The 14806-nt window shown below is 39.3% G+C and overlaps 1 protein-coding gene across 15 annotated transcripts in view; it reads left to right on the top strand.

Annotated features, from left to right (window-relative positions):
- ptprt (protein tyrosine phosphatase receptor type T) overlaps positions 1–14806 on the top strand; it is a 318020-nt gene that overhangs the window by 237340 nt on the left and 65874 nt on the right. For 4 of the 15 annotated variants that reach the window (XM_067460404.1, XM_067460399.1, XM_067460405.1 and 1 more), the window contains one exon: positions 10846–10875. The exons of 10 other annotated variants lie outside the window; for them this stretch is intronic. In XM_067460404.1, the coding sequence (XP_067316505.1) occupies positions 10846–10875 (30 nt within the window). The remainder of the gene's footprint in view (positions 1–10845; positions 10876–14806) is intronic. One more of the 15 variants, XM_067460392.1, reaches the window with a different exon arrangement.

Raw genomic sequence — 14806 nt, 5'->3', positions numbered from 1 at the left:
GCTCTGTTCCCAAACCTAGTGAGCTGCCTCACTGCCTTCTGCCCGCTGCGCCCCTGCCGTCTAATGCAGCCCAATGATTTGGAGCGCTGTACACATGTAAAAACTCCATGCGTCATGCAGAATGTTTATTTCAACACAATTTACCATGCAATGCTCTAAATAGCCTAAAATAGCTCATGTATTTTATTCAGTACTGAAAAAAGACTTTTCTTGCGTCGTCAATTTCGTCTGCATTTTAGATTTCTTTTTTTAATGAGCTCATGATGCACTTTGGGTTTGCATTGAATGTATACTTGAGGTGAAGAATACATCAATGACTCATCAATTAAAATCAAGCAGCATCTGTTGAGCGTCCACGGTGCCCTAAAAGGCTGACTCCGTAGGCAATTCACTAGGTTTTGGAGCGGAGCAATAGTGGTTGTTGGTGTTAATTGTGAAAGTATTAAGCTTTTGCTCGCTATCAGTGTTTAATGTGTTTTAATGTGCTTCTGCATTCTCACTCTTATTTTAATTGCTTGTTGTTGTGCATTGTTGCTGTTAAATGTTAGAGAAGTCTGCAGTGATTTGTGCCGGGAAATTTAAGGGCGGATCAAATGTCACTAGATTACCATATTAAAATAAGTTTAATTTCTATAGCGAATCCTGTTGCCTGTTAGATCACCTTCTCATAAATAGCATTAGCATGTGTCCCGTGGTGCAACAATTACAGTGAAAAGGGCACTTCATTTGCTCTTGTTCACTCAGAGAGTGGCTTCAAACGACACTTCACACCACAATCCGGGCTAGCTGGTAATTATTCCTCTTTAATACTGTCACAACCCTGCCTTGTGCGCCGCACTATGCCGTTAAGCTAATATGTTATGTTCATGAAGGCAAAGGATGATTACTCCCACACCAAGCCACCTACACAGCCAACTGTATAGAGGATTTAGCTTAAAGCTCAGAGGTTGCCAGGTCTTTTCTGTAATCTTACAAAATCCACACAACTGCAACATTACTGAGAAGACATTATAATGTCAGTGCTTAAGGTCGTTTGGCTTGGATTACAGAGGGCAACAGTAACAGGTAAACGATTTATGGTTTATGGTACATTTTCATGTTGGAATCCAATACGCTATAAAGTGGCTCTTTGGAATACGGAACCTGAAACCGATGCGTTGTGGGCTTTCTTTTCAGCCTGTTAAATAGAATGTTGAGGCACCATAAATCAATATTAAAAATAAGGTCTCTTTGAAATCCTTAAACATAACCACACTGAAATATTTATAGCAATATTCCATAAGCTGACATGCTTTAGCCTCTTTTAATGGCAATTTCTGTCTTGTTTTTCAAGGCACTGAAATGCGATTTTCCTGAAAAAATATTAAAATGTGCAGCTCATGTAATTGATCATTGTTAAATGTTTGAATATGCACACAAACTTTGCCCATGCACCAATAAAAAATTGTTAGCACTATAATGCATTATACAATATTTCCAATGCAATATGTCTTGTAATACACTGTATAGTTGTAAATACAGTTAAATATATTATAATACTTATGTTATGGCTTTACAAGATATAATGCATTAAAAAGCATGACAAACAACTAATATCAGATGCAAGGGACCTGGAAATATAATAATCCATTTTAACTTTGGAAATATATTAGGTCTTGACATTAACTCTGGTTTTCAAAAGTTACAAGCACTTTCACTGGCCAATTTTGAAATCCGCACCATGGTCAAAAAACTGCCATATAGATATTGTTAATATGATCTATTTGGCAGCAGGAATATTAGGCTGCTGTCACTTTAAGACCTGACGCACGGATTCATTACACTGTCACACGTGCGTTTTCTTTCTCAACCGTTTACGTTCACTTAAAACAGAGCTGACAGCATTTATGTGAATACTCACCAAGATATTATGTAGATATTATTTTGTGTTTATTTGACTGTTTAAGCGGAATTATCACTGAAAAAACAAATAAATTTAGTACTAGGCCCTGTAACATGAACAATATTCATCCAGAGCAAATGAAACGAGTGGCCCTTTTAAAAGATTACATTTGGAAAAATGTATATATTATACATAATTCTACCCGTCAAAGTGGCTAGTAGGAGAGACTACGTTACACGCCACTGCTGAAATACACACGCTTGGTGTGTTGGTGGGTGTTAATGTCAAGCCATTATGAATACCTTCATAATAAAGACTTTGAGTAAAGTGTTACCCAAATGTCATCTTGCATTTTTAAAATGCACTTGTTAATTTAACTGTAGAGTACAGTACTTTAGTAATGTTTTCTTGCAAATTAAAAAAAAAAAAACTTTCCACAGTACAAAACATCTGCAAAGACTGTGCCTTATTTGTGAACACCGTTATTATTGGCTAACCTCTGTGCAGGTGAAATAAGTATCAGTGCTTGCTGTCAGGTAAAATAATTGGCTCTGCCTCATCTTTTCATATCATCGTCTTCAGTGTTTTTGACAGATTCATAGAACAATCCACACTGAAATGATCTGCTCTTGTTCCGCCTGAATGCTTAAAATACCTTGTTAAAAATAAACTTTCCTAAGGTTGGGATCCTTCATTTGCGTAGAACCCTATTATTTCAGGACTGAGAAAGATTGGGCTTTTTATGACATAACCCCTTTAAATACCTTCAGTCATTTCCTGGGTTTAAGCATGAAGTGAGAAGATTCCAGGTCATTGCTAAGAGTTCTCATGAGGTGCAGATATATTATATATGAAACACAGTGGCTTGTGACTGACCCTGCTGAAAATAAACGGATGTGATGATTCAGTGTGTAATCATATGTATAGGCAGCGCAGCTATTTCACAAAGTGTTGCTCTATTTCTACCTCAGTCAGCATTATGATGGAGCCACGAGGGAGTCGTTCTCGGACAGAGTTCGTTTGGACACTACTCAGTCCCAGACCATTACACACACACACACACACATACACACACACACAAACACAGCTTTCTGTGAGGCCCTGCACTCAACACACGGGAGTAAAAACTCCTGAACATCTATGGTTTCGATCAATGACAGACCTAGACATAACGCAATTGGACATGAATAATAGATGATTGCTACAGGAGGGAAACGTGACATGCACACACGCGCTATACATACGCAAGGCAAGGCAAATACCTAAAGAGTCTATGATTGGATCATAATTTCAGTGATTATTATGTTTCTGTAATGTTATATGTTTGGCAACAGTTCTTCTAACCCTAATTGATGGAGTGTGTAGCTTTTTATTTTTTAAACATCTATGTAAGAAACAGACCTGCCATTCATTGGAAGATGTGCTGGAGGAGACTTTACAGAATGCCTGACCCTTGCATTGGCAATACAAGATCTTGACCAGCATTCTGTGAAGTCTCCTCCAGATCATCCCAAAGACTTTCAATGAAATTAAGGTCCGGATGTGTGAAAATTATTCTTCATGCTCCCTCCCAACCATTCTTTCACGATTTGAGTCTTTTGCAAAATATGCTATGGTATTGCTATCCGATATCATTATATATGAAATGGTGTTGTCAATCGATTTAACCTTATAGTTATCGATTTAATATGCAAACAACCTTTCCATTGTGCAAAAGGTTCTTTGTAGCACAGAAAATGTCTTTAGTTTAGACTATAACATGATTGTAAAAGGTTATTTAAAGAACAATTTTTACTAAAGCGGTACTTCAGGGAACGAAAAATGGTTATTTGCTGTGAAAACCCCTTTTTGGTTCTTTCTGGCACCATGATTGTTAAGGGTGAGATAGATAGTGTTCTGTTAATTCAGTAGAGTAGGTGTGTGAGGTGTGTATCCATGTGTGCACTTCTACATGCTCGTCAAACCATTGTGCGTATGCTTTCAAGCCTGAATGGATGAATGAACAATTTTTATGATCTAATAAACCAGAGCATCATCTTCACAGTCATTAGCTGAAATAAAGCTGTACAAAGTCTTTGGCAGTTTGTTAAACAAACCAACCTTTGTCAAGTTAACAAACCATTTCTTGTGTAGTCTTCCCTCACACTCTCTCTTTCCCATGTAAAGTCACATAACAGGCATGTAACATCACTGTGGGTATCACACTTTCTCCTCACACCAGAAATAATGATAAATCATGGGGGAGCCCAAAAAAATAATAAAGAGGCCACTTATGCTGCGAGCTCCTCGCAGTTCTACTCTATTAATATTTATGGCCACCTTCACCCGCCGTGGTGCTCTTCACTTCGCTCTCTTTTATTAATATCATCAGAACAATGTCAGCAGGCCATTTTAAAGGGCCATTGAGATGAAATGGCCAAAGATGGATGCCCTCGCTGCATATGCATGCCGCCGAACGCATCGACTGCTTGCATCTGTTTTAGCACCGTCAGCCCGCCGCAAAACACATTTGCCATAACGGCCCATATCCAAACTGTGTTTTTATTGCCTACAGAGAAGTCACAGGGTCATTAAATATATTTACTTTGGTGCTGCTTTAGCAATAAAGCGAGCAGTTTGGGTGCCATAGCTTGCTTTTATGATACAGGAAGCGTACAGGCAGGAATTTAGTGTGTGTGTGGCTTAATGCAGCTCTTTGTGCCAACGAGTTACTCTGACACGCTAATGCTTTGTGTTATTGTAAAGGTTTGTGCTAGATTATTTGCAAATCGTTAATTTAATAATTGTTAATCGTTAATAAAAAATCATTTCTTATTATCATATAATTCATATGGCCATGAAGGTTTATACATGGTGGGAACTTTTGAAAGAAATCTGTATATTCTTTGCCGTAAATGCGATATTTCAGGCTGAAATATCATTACTTCGGTGGGTTTGTGTCATCAATTTTTTTATGTATTTTAATACACTGTACTTAATTTAAGGCAGAAACTTTTTTTTTTACAATCAAGTTAAATGTTTAAGTCATTTCATCTTAAATTAAACTGTCTTAAACATTACTTGAATCTTGTATAACTTATAAAAAAAGGAGAAAATTGCTTAAAAACGTATGTTGTCATAATGTATCAAACAAATGTATTGGATAAACTATGTTCCTACAATCAAGAAAACGAATAACCCAGGCTAATACATGATTCGTTTAGTGGGCTTGTTTTAGCATAAAGTGGCAAATGTGCAGGTTATTTGTAAATTATAAAAAAATTATCTGAAACATGTTTCAGGAGAACGATAAAAAGCAGTGTGTGCAGTCAGGAAGCAGACGGCCACAAAGTCGCTAATTGACAACTTCACTTGCATGTCATCCCCAATATTACAGTTAATCGAATCGCCATTAACATACACCATCTGGTCTTTATTATCATATCAGGCTGCTGTGGCTGTCCTAGCTTGCCGTATATCATCTCATTACTCGGTCCACAGAGACCTCAACACTGAGACACGTTGATGACAAGGCCTCATTTTAGAGTAGGAAAAGCGTGATGTTCGCCAACTGCTTTTGGTGTCTCTTGTCCTCTTCCTTTCTCTTTCTGTCTCTGTCAAGCTCATAACAGAGAACAGAGCTGCAACATGTCTGAGAAACACCCACCATTTCTGTCCATCCCTTTAGCTGTCCAAACACACTCCCACCGATAGGGTACAACAGGGCTAAAGGCTCATTTGATTTTTTTCTCCTTTAAATCACTAGATGGCACAAATTCAGCTCAGCACTTTTCTTAACCACTTTTTGAGGATGCACATGGACATTTTTCTGATCCTTGATAGTGGACAGTTGATTCTGCGCTAGTTTGATCTAATATTCAAAGGAACCGTATATAAGAAATGTATTTCAATGAATCATAAAATGGCCCTGATATATCACTAGACATTGAGAAATCATGTTCATTTCAAATACTTACCTCATCTGATGTTGATGTTGACATGTTGCGTTTTGGCCTGAAGCTCCGCCCTCCACTTATCGACCAATCACAAAGTCAGTAGTGTTTCTGCCTCCGGGTTGCCAGATCTGCTCTAGTTACCACAGCTGCAGCTACAAACGTTCCTGCTGATCCTGCAGCCAATCTGGCAACCTCGAGTCAGGGGGAGGGGGAGAGGGAATACACCGCTCTAGTCATTTGAAAGTGATTGCAGTACCAGTTTTGGCCACAATCTTACATACACTTCCTTTAATGTTTTTTTATTTTTATTTTATTTTTATGTAGATTTATGTAGCAAAAGAGCTACATAATTTGCTCACCAAAAAAGAGCTCACCATATTTAACATGATGATTAACTGCAGCTGACCTTTCCATTTAATAATATGACATTGTTGAATTCAGATGGTAAATATCATATTTCAAATTGTGTGTAAACTTTAGAGATAATCACCATATTTATAATAAAACATAATAAAATATAAGTCCATCGGAAGAGACGTTAAACCAAGGTCCTGACTCTCTGTGGTCATTAAAAATCCCATGGCACTTCTCGTGAAGAGTAGGGGTTTAACCCCAGTGTACTAGCCAAATTCCCTCCTTTGGCCCTTACCAATCATGGCCTCCTAATAATCCCCATCCACTGAATTGGCTCTATCACCCTCTCTCCTCTCCACCTATCGCTGGGGTGTGGTAAGCGCACTGGCACGTTGTACTGTGGCTGTGTACATCATCTAAGTAGATTCTGCAAACTAGTGGTGTGACCCCTGACATGAGTGTAAAGTGCTTTAGATGTACAGTAGTACACATGAAAGTGCTATAGAAATATATACTGTCCCTAACTCTACCCTTAAACTGACCCACACCACCACACCCGTCTCTAACTTTACCCTTAAACTGACCCACACCACCACACCCGTCCGTAACTTTACCCTTAAACTGACCCACACCACCACAGCTGTCTCTAACTTTACCCTTAAACTGACCCACACCACCACACCCGTCCGTAACTTTACCCTTAAACTGACCCACACCACCACACCTGACCCTAACTTTACCCTAAAACTGACCCACACCACCACACTTGTCCCTAACTTTACCCTTAAACTGACCCACACCACCACACCTGTCTCTAACTTTACCCTTAAACTGACCCACACCACCACACCTGTCCCTAACTTTACCCTTAAACTGACCCACACCACCACACCTGTCCCTAACTTTACCCTTAAACTGACCCACACCACCACACCTGTCTCTAACTTTACCCTTAAACTGACCCACACCACCACACTTGTCCCTAACTTTACCCTTAAACTGACCCACACCACCACACCTGTATCTAACTTTACCCTTAAACTGACCCACACCACCACACCTGTCTCTAACTTTACCCTTCAACTGACCCACACCACCACACCTGTCTCTAACTTTACCCTTAAACTGACCCACACCACCACACCTGACCCTAACTTTACCCTTAAACTGACCCACACCACCACACTTGTCCCTAACTTTACCCTTAAACTGACCCACACCACCACACCTGTCCCTAACTTTACCCTTAAACTGACCCACACCACCACACCTGTCCCTAACTTTACCCTTAAACTGACCCACACCACCACACTTGTCCCTAACTTTACCCTTAAACTGACCCACACCACCACACCTGTCCCTAACTTTACCCTTAAACTGACCCACACCACCACACCTGTCCCTAACTTTACCCTTAAACTGACCCACACCACCACACCTGTCCCTAACTTTACCCTTTAACTGACCCACACCACCACACCTGTCTCTAACTTTACCCTTAAACTGACCCACACCACCACACCTGTCCCTAACTTTACCCTTAAACTGACCCACACCACCACACCGGTCTCTAACTTTACCCTTAAACTGACCCACACCACCACACCCGTCTCTAACTTTACCCTTAAACTGACCCACACCACCACACCTGTCTCTAACTTTACCCTTAAACTGACCCACACCTGACCCCAACTTTACCCTTAAACTGACCCACACCACCACACCTGTCCCAAACTTTACCCTTAAACTGACCCACACCACCACACCTGACCCCAACTTTACCCTTAAACTTACCCACACCACCACACCGGTCTCTAACTTTACCCTTAAACTGACCCACACCACCACACCTGACCCTAACTTTACCCATAAACTGACCCACACCGCCACACCTGACCCTAACTTTACCCTTAAACTGACCCACACCACCACACCTGTCCCTAACTTTACCCTTAGACTGACCCACACCACCACACCTGACCCTAACTTTACCCTTAAACTGACCCACATCACCACACCTGACCCTAACTTTACCCTTAAACTGACCCACACCACCACACCTGTCCCTAACTTTACCCTTAAACTGACCCACACCACCACACCTGTCCCTAACTTTACCCTTAAACTGACCCACACCACCACACCTGTCTCTAACTTTACCCTTAAACTGACCCACACCACCACACCTGACCCTAACTTTACCCTTAAACTGACCCACACCACCACACCTGTCCCTAACTTTACCCTTAAACTGACCCACACCACCACACCTGTCTCTAACTTTACTCTTAAACTGACCCACACCACCACACCTGTCTCTAACTTTACCCTTAAACTGACCCACACCACCACACCTGTCCCTAACTTTACCCTTAAACTGACCCACACCACCACACCTGTCTCTAACTTTACCCTTAAACTGACCCACACCACCACACCTGACCCTAACTTTACCCTTAAACTGACCCACACCACCACACCTGACCCTAATTTTACCCTTAAACTGACCCACACCACCACACCTGTCTCTAACTTTACCCTTAAACTGACCCACACCACCACACCTGTCCCTAACTTTACCCTTAAACTGACCCACACCACCACACCTGACCCTAACTTTACCCTTAAACTGACCCACACCACCACACCTGTCCCTAACTTTACCCTTAATCTGACCCACACCACCACACCTGTCTCTAACTTTACTCTTAAACTGACCCACACCACCACACCTGTCCCTAACTTTACCCTTAAACTGACCCACACCACCACACCTGACCCTAACTTTACCCTTAAACTGACCCACACCACCACACCTGTCCCTAACTTTACCCTTAAACTGACCCACACCACCACACCTGACCCTAACTTTACCCTTAAACTGACCCACACCACCACACCTGTCCCTAACTTTACCCTTAAACTGACCCACACCACCACACCTGACCCTAACTTTACCCTTAAACTGACCCACACCACCACACCTGTCCCTAACTTTACCCTTAAACTGACCCACACCACCACACCTGACCCTAACTTTACCCTTAAACTGACCCACACCACCACACCTGTCCCTAACTTTACCCTTAAACTGACCCACACCACCACACCTGACCCTAACTTTACCCTTAAACTGACCCACACCACCACACCTGACCCTAACTTTACCCTTAAACTGACCCACACCACCACACCCGTCTCTAACTTTACCCTTAAACTGACCCACACCACCACACCTGTCCCTAACTTTACCCTTAAACTGACCCACACCACCACACCTGTCCCTAACTTTACCCTTAAACTGACCCACACCACCACACCTGTCCCTAACTTTACCCTTAAACTGACCCACACCACCACACCTGACCCTAACTTTACCCTTAAACTGACCCACACCACCACACCTGTCCCTAACTTTACCCTTAAACTGACCCGCACCACCACACCTGTCCCTAACTTTACCCTTAAACTGACCCACACCACCACACCTGACCCTAACTTTACCCTTAAACTGACCCACACCACCACACCTGTCCCTAACTTTACCCTTAAACTGACCCACACCACCACACCCGTCTCTAACTTTACCCTTAAACTGACCCACACCACCACACCTGTCTCTAACTTAAACTAACCCACACCACCACACCTGACCCCAACTTTACCCTTAAACTGACCCACACCACCACACCTGACCCTAACTTTACCCTTAAACTGACCCACACCTGACCCCAACTTTACCCTTAAACTGACCCACACCACCACACCTGACCCTAACTTCACCGTATCCCACCTCAATATCAGCACGTGTTTTGCAATACCATATGAACACAATAAGTACACTGTCCTTATTTTTTGTTGTAAGAACAAAGTACATAGTTAAGGCGAATAAGTAGTTAACAAAGCATCTTTTATGGTTTATTTTCACACAAAATCTGTTGCTCCATCAGTTTTCATTAAAACATGTATATTTTATCTGCAGTCACACACTATGAGCGTATTGAAAATCATGTTTTTTTAGGTATGCCTTTAGCCTTGTTGTACTTCATGCATATAGTTCACACACTCTCTTCTTTCTCTTTGTTTTCATTCACACTTTTTTTTCACTTGAAGGGGAGCCAGATGTGCAGTTTCATACATTTAATTTATTGCTTAATTGTCATTTTACTATTACTAACTAATACTGATGCAAATTATATTTACAAAGCTAACTGTAGCCAGAGCCACACAGCCTCAGGTGCAGACGACCGGAGCTCATGTACATGAACATGTGTAGCACACTCTCCATTAAAACATGAAACTAGTTTTATCATTAAATATATCTTTATTTACAATACTGATCACTAATCAATGTGTTTGTCTTTTTTTTGTTCCTTTGTTTTATTTTGTTATTTTGTTCACTAATACTTTCATAATTTTTATTTTATTTGACAATTACCTAATCTTTTTATTTATATATAAATATATAATTTATTTATTTTAAATACATATTCTTATTTTATTTTGTGATATTTTCACTAATACTTTCATATTTTTATTTTATTTGACAATTGCTTAATTTTCAATATTGTTTTAATTTTTTATATTTTGTTTTCTCATGTGATTTTATTTTACATATGATTTTAATTTATTTTATTTGTTTTATTTTATTTTGTCCTCATCTTGCTGCTCCAGAAGAAATGCGTATTCCTACTCGTATTACCTGTAAGTAGCATTAAATACAGATCATCTAATCAACAATCCCTGTCTTTAACTTATGCTTTCCTATTCACCAACCAAGTACTTTTACCAGTTACCAAGTATTTTAAAACTTTTTGTAAAAAATGGTGAGAGAATTAAATAATTAAATGAAAATCAAGTTAGACTCAAGTGACAATTATCTTAGGGCCAGCAGCCTCTTAACTTTGCCATGGCGAACAAAGCTGCTCGAAACGAATTTCGAAATTCGAAATTCTTCATCACACTTTAAACCAATGTTTTAGCTCTGCTATATGCTTCCATATTCTGACAATTTTCTGTCATTTTCACCCATAAACCATCTTATGTGCAATATACCTACAGTTTTTTATATATTTGATATTTGAATATTAGCATGCCTACAGTTATAAGTTGTCCTCATGTGCACGCAAATGTGATGTGGCTCTACTGTTATCTTCTATTCCCTTTGGTCCGCAGACTCCACCTCTACTTTTTATTACTTTTCCGTTACGCTTAAACTATTTACTATTACCTCAACTATTGTGCCTGCCTTAGCATTTTACTGTGCGGGATTGTTTAATTTGCACTGTGTGCAGCAGAGCCTAGCTGCAGGATGTTTACCTCACACGTTAAAAAGGATTTAATAGCTCAGATTCACAGTCGGACTACTATGTGCATTCTCACTGCTCTCTCTCTCCGCTCCTGAAATATAGATGAAAGTAGGAACACAGCCAGGAGGAGCTCTTTCAAAAGAATATCATCTGAGAGGGCATAGACTGACAGCTACAGGCTAAAGCTAGCCGTGACGCCAATCTATTCCCCAAATCCAGACAGCGAGTCGTTCTTAGTTTCAGTAGGGTTTGTTATGGGTATAATTGAGAGAAATATTTTTTTTTTCCTTTTATTTTGTTTTGTTTCTCAGCATGCATGGTAAGATCAGCACATTCTGATTTACTATTGCAATAAGTGATTGTGTCTTCACTTTTGTTCAAACTGAGATTACCGTTAGTAAAGAGATCTGAGATCTTGCACATTGTAAAAGCTTTTGATAAAAACTTCTAATATGTAATCATATATTTTGCATACAAAAGTATATTACATGTTAGTGTTAGTGCATACTGTTATAAAACCTATACCACGGTATGCTTTTACACTAGTTGAACATTTTTTTTTACTATGTACTATTATTTTTGGATGGTACAGTATAGCAATCATAATATAGCTTGCTGTTACTGTTTATTCTTGATTTATCGGCATGCTTAGGTTTGTGTGGGTATCACACAATAGGCAGATGCTCTTTTTCCAAAGTGACATTCAAAGAAGCCAGTTCAATTTAAAACTGTTCCCGGGAATCAAAACACCTTGCTAATGCCTTTCCCTACAAGTTTGCAACCTTGTGTGTGCATGCAACTGAAAAGATGTGTAAAGGTTATTTTGAGATGTTCTGCATGCTTACTAATACTGCTTTGACATGTTAACTTGTGTTTGCATGTTCTCATGTCACAAATGCATATGCGTTGTGCTATTTCCAGCATTCTAGATTGAGCTCAACCAAATGTGATATCTTTATCAATGAACATTCAGTGAACGTCATGCATCAATGAAGAGACAAATTTGACCTGAAAATAAACAAGCAAACTCATTTTACAGTTGAGATGAAACGATTTGACGCTAAACCTTGATACAATTCTCGACAGTTAGTAGTGTCGTTTCCTACTTTAATTATCATTATAACTGTATTAATTTCCACAATATAAAAGTCACAGTAAATGCTGTCCAGCACAAGCAAAGTTAGCTACAGTCTCACGCAGGCGCAGCATTCAGTGTATTGGTTTATTAAACTGATCTCTTTCTGTTGTTTTGTTAGCGCCACCTACTGACAGAGAGTGGATTTACATATTCATTCATCCTGTCTGCCATTTTTTTTTTTTTAGACCAATGTGAAAATCAGACTGCATTTTTGTATGCAGTGTCATACATTTTAAACAGTTTGAGAAAAATAAGCTAATGTGCATTCCAAAAAAAATCTAAACCATTTGTATAATAAACGATCTAGAATTATTTTGATTCATCCCTTTTCTTAAAAATGGTTTAAAGGCGAATTTTATAACCCTTTATGCTTAAATAAAGTTTGCTATCATACACCCTGCTTTTTTTAAGGAACTGAAAATGACTACGCCATTGACCAACAAAAACCTGCTCTAAACTAAGTCAATGCTGCAGTGATTTTTTTGTGCGTTATTTAAAGGGACCGTTATTAATATGTGCCTATAGTTGGGTGCACAATGCACATACACTATTATAACACACACATGGACGTGCAGCAGCACACAAGCTTATTATAAATATTAAAAATAAAAGCTATTATTATTGTGTGTGTTATCAAAAGTACTGACCACTATATTAAATCGGTACTGAAATTTAAAAAAAGTTTTTAGCACTTTTAGGTGGAATCGTAAACACCTCTGACTGGTTATTGTGCTCACGCGCTCATCAAATATTCACAAACTTCACAAACATGTTGTAAATATATGACACTTTTCATAGAGCGCTTGCACTGATACACACGCAGCGTTTGAATGCAGGCGTCTATCGGCCTACCGGTCCTGCTTGTGCTTTCAAATGTTCCTGCTTTCAAAACACTTTCAAACACTTCTGTGTTCTTTCAAACCTCTGCCGTGTGTTGATCATTGTAGCCAATCACAGGCACATTCGATGAGCACAATGGCCAGTCAGAGGTGTTCACAATTACAGCTCAACAGCGCTCAAAGCAGTCGGTACTATTGACAACGCTATTGTGTACATAAAGATAAGTGTCATAATGGATAGTCATTCCATATCAGAATTACCTATTTGCAGTAATGACGAATTAAATCCAATCCAAACCAAGCGTGGCAATAAACACGTGTATTTAAACTGACTCGTCAAGTTGAGGGGTGTCCGTATTGCCCAAAACACACCAATTCCTTGTTAAGAGACTAGAGACTTTTGGACTTTTTTTCGGTCGTTGTTTTTTTCCGCACCTGCACCATGTGCTCAGATTGGTCAAATGGGGCCTGTAGTATGTTCATGTTAGTTTATGTTAAGTCATAAATAACTAAACCAACATTTTTTGTTCATTTAAAGCCCAGCCATTATTGTTAATGTTATGATTTTAATGTTTATGATAACCAAAAATTGCGTTTGTTTTTGTTGCACATTGTTGTTTGATACATTTTAAAGGATTTTATGGTGTGTAATAATCCTTTTTTTTTTTTCTTACATTTCCAGCTAATTTTGGTTATTATAATGTTGATATGAATTTTCCACAGCGTCTCATCTCTATTTTACAGCTATATCTCTTGTTCCCCGCCTGTCTCTCTCACTTTTACAATATGCCATTAACAAAGTTGGGGCTATAAAGACTGTTTATGGTGCCCTAACTATAGTATAGCCTTCACTTTTAATGAAGTGCCTCTCTGACATTAATTAAATAAGGATTATCTATAGTTTATGACACTTACAATATGTCCAGATTCTGTGGCACTTGAAACGAGACCCATTATTACAGTATTCGTTGCGTTTTATTGTTTGATGGCTGTTGTATTATAAAATCCTCTGACCTTCAGCATACATTGTGGGATGAGCTGATGGTTTGTTGATGCTTTTGTCTGAAAAAAGTATGTCTGTGTAGGAAGCACACTAGGGTTTGGTGTAGAGTTAGTGTGCAGCAGTTTATTCAGTGAAATATCAGCACTCTGTAGCGATCACATTGATGCTTTTGGCTGCTTAATTGGAAAGCCATGACCCTTCTCTTATTTCTGCTTGATGTTAAGACCTGCTTCTGAACAGTTTTTGTCCTCCTTTAAACCTCAGTCACTAAAATCCAATGTTACTGAATTTATTTTCCAACCTAGGTAAAATGGCCCCAATTTTAAAGGCTGGCCTGGTTTCTGTG

Source organism: Pseudorasbora parva, chromosome 12 (assembly GCF_024679245.1).
Source record: "Pseudorasbora parva isolate DD20220531a chromosome 12, ASM2467924v1, whole genome shotgun sequence".
In the NCBI taxonomy this organism is placed as follows: Eukaryota; Metazoa; Chordata; class Actinopteri; order Cypriniformes; family Gobionidae; genus Pseudorasbora; species Pseudorasbora parva.
The sequence above is the reverse complement of the archived record's forward strand: the minus strand, read 5'-3'. Positions and strand labels throughout refer to the sequence as shown.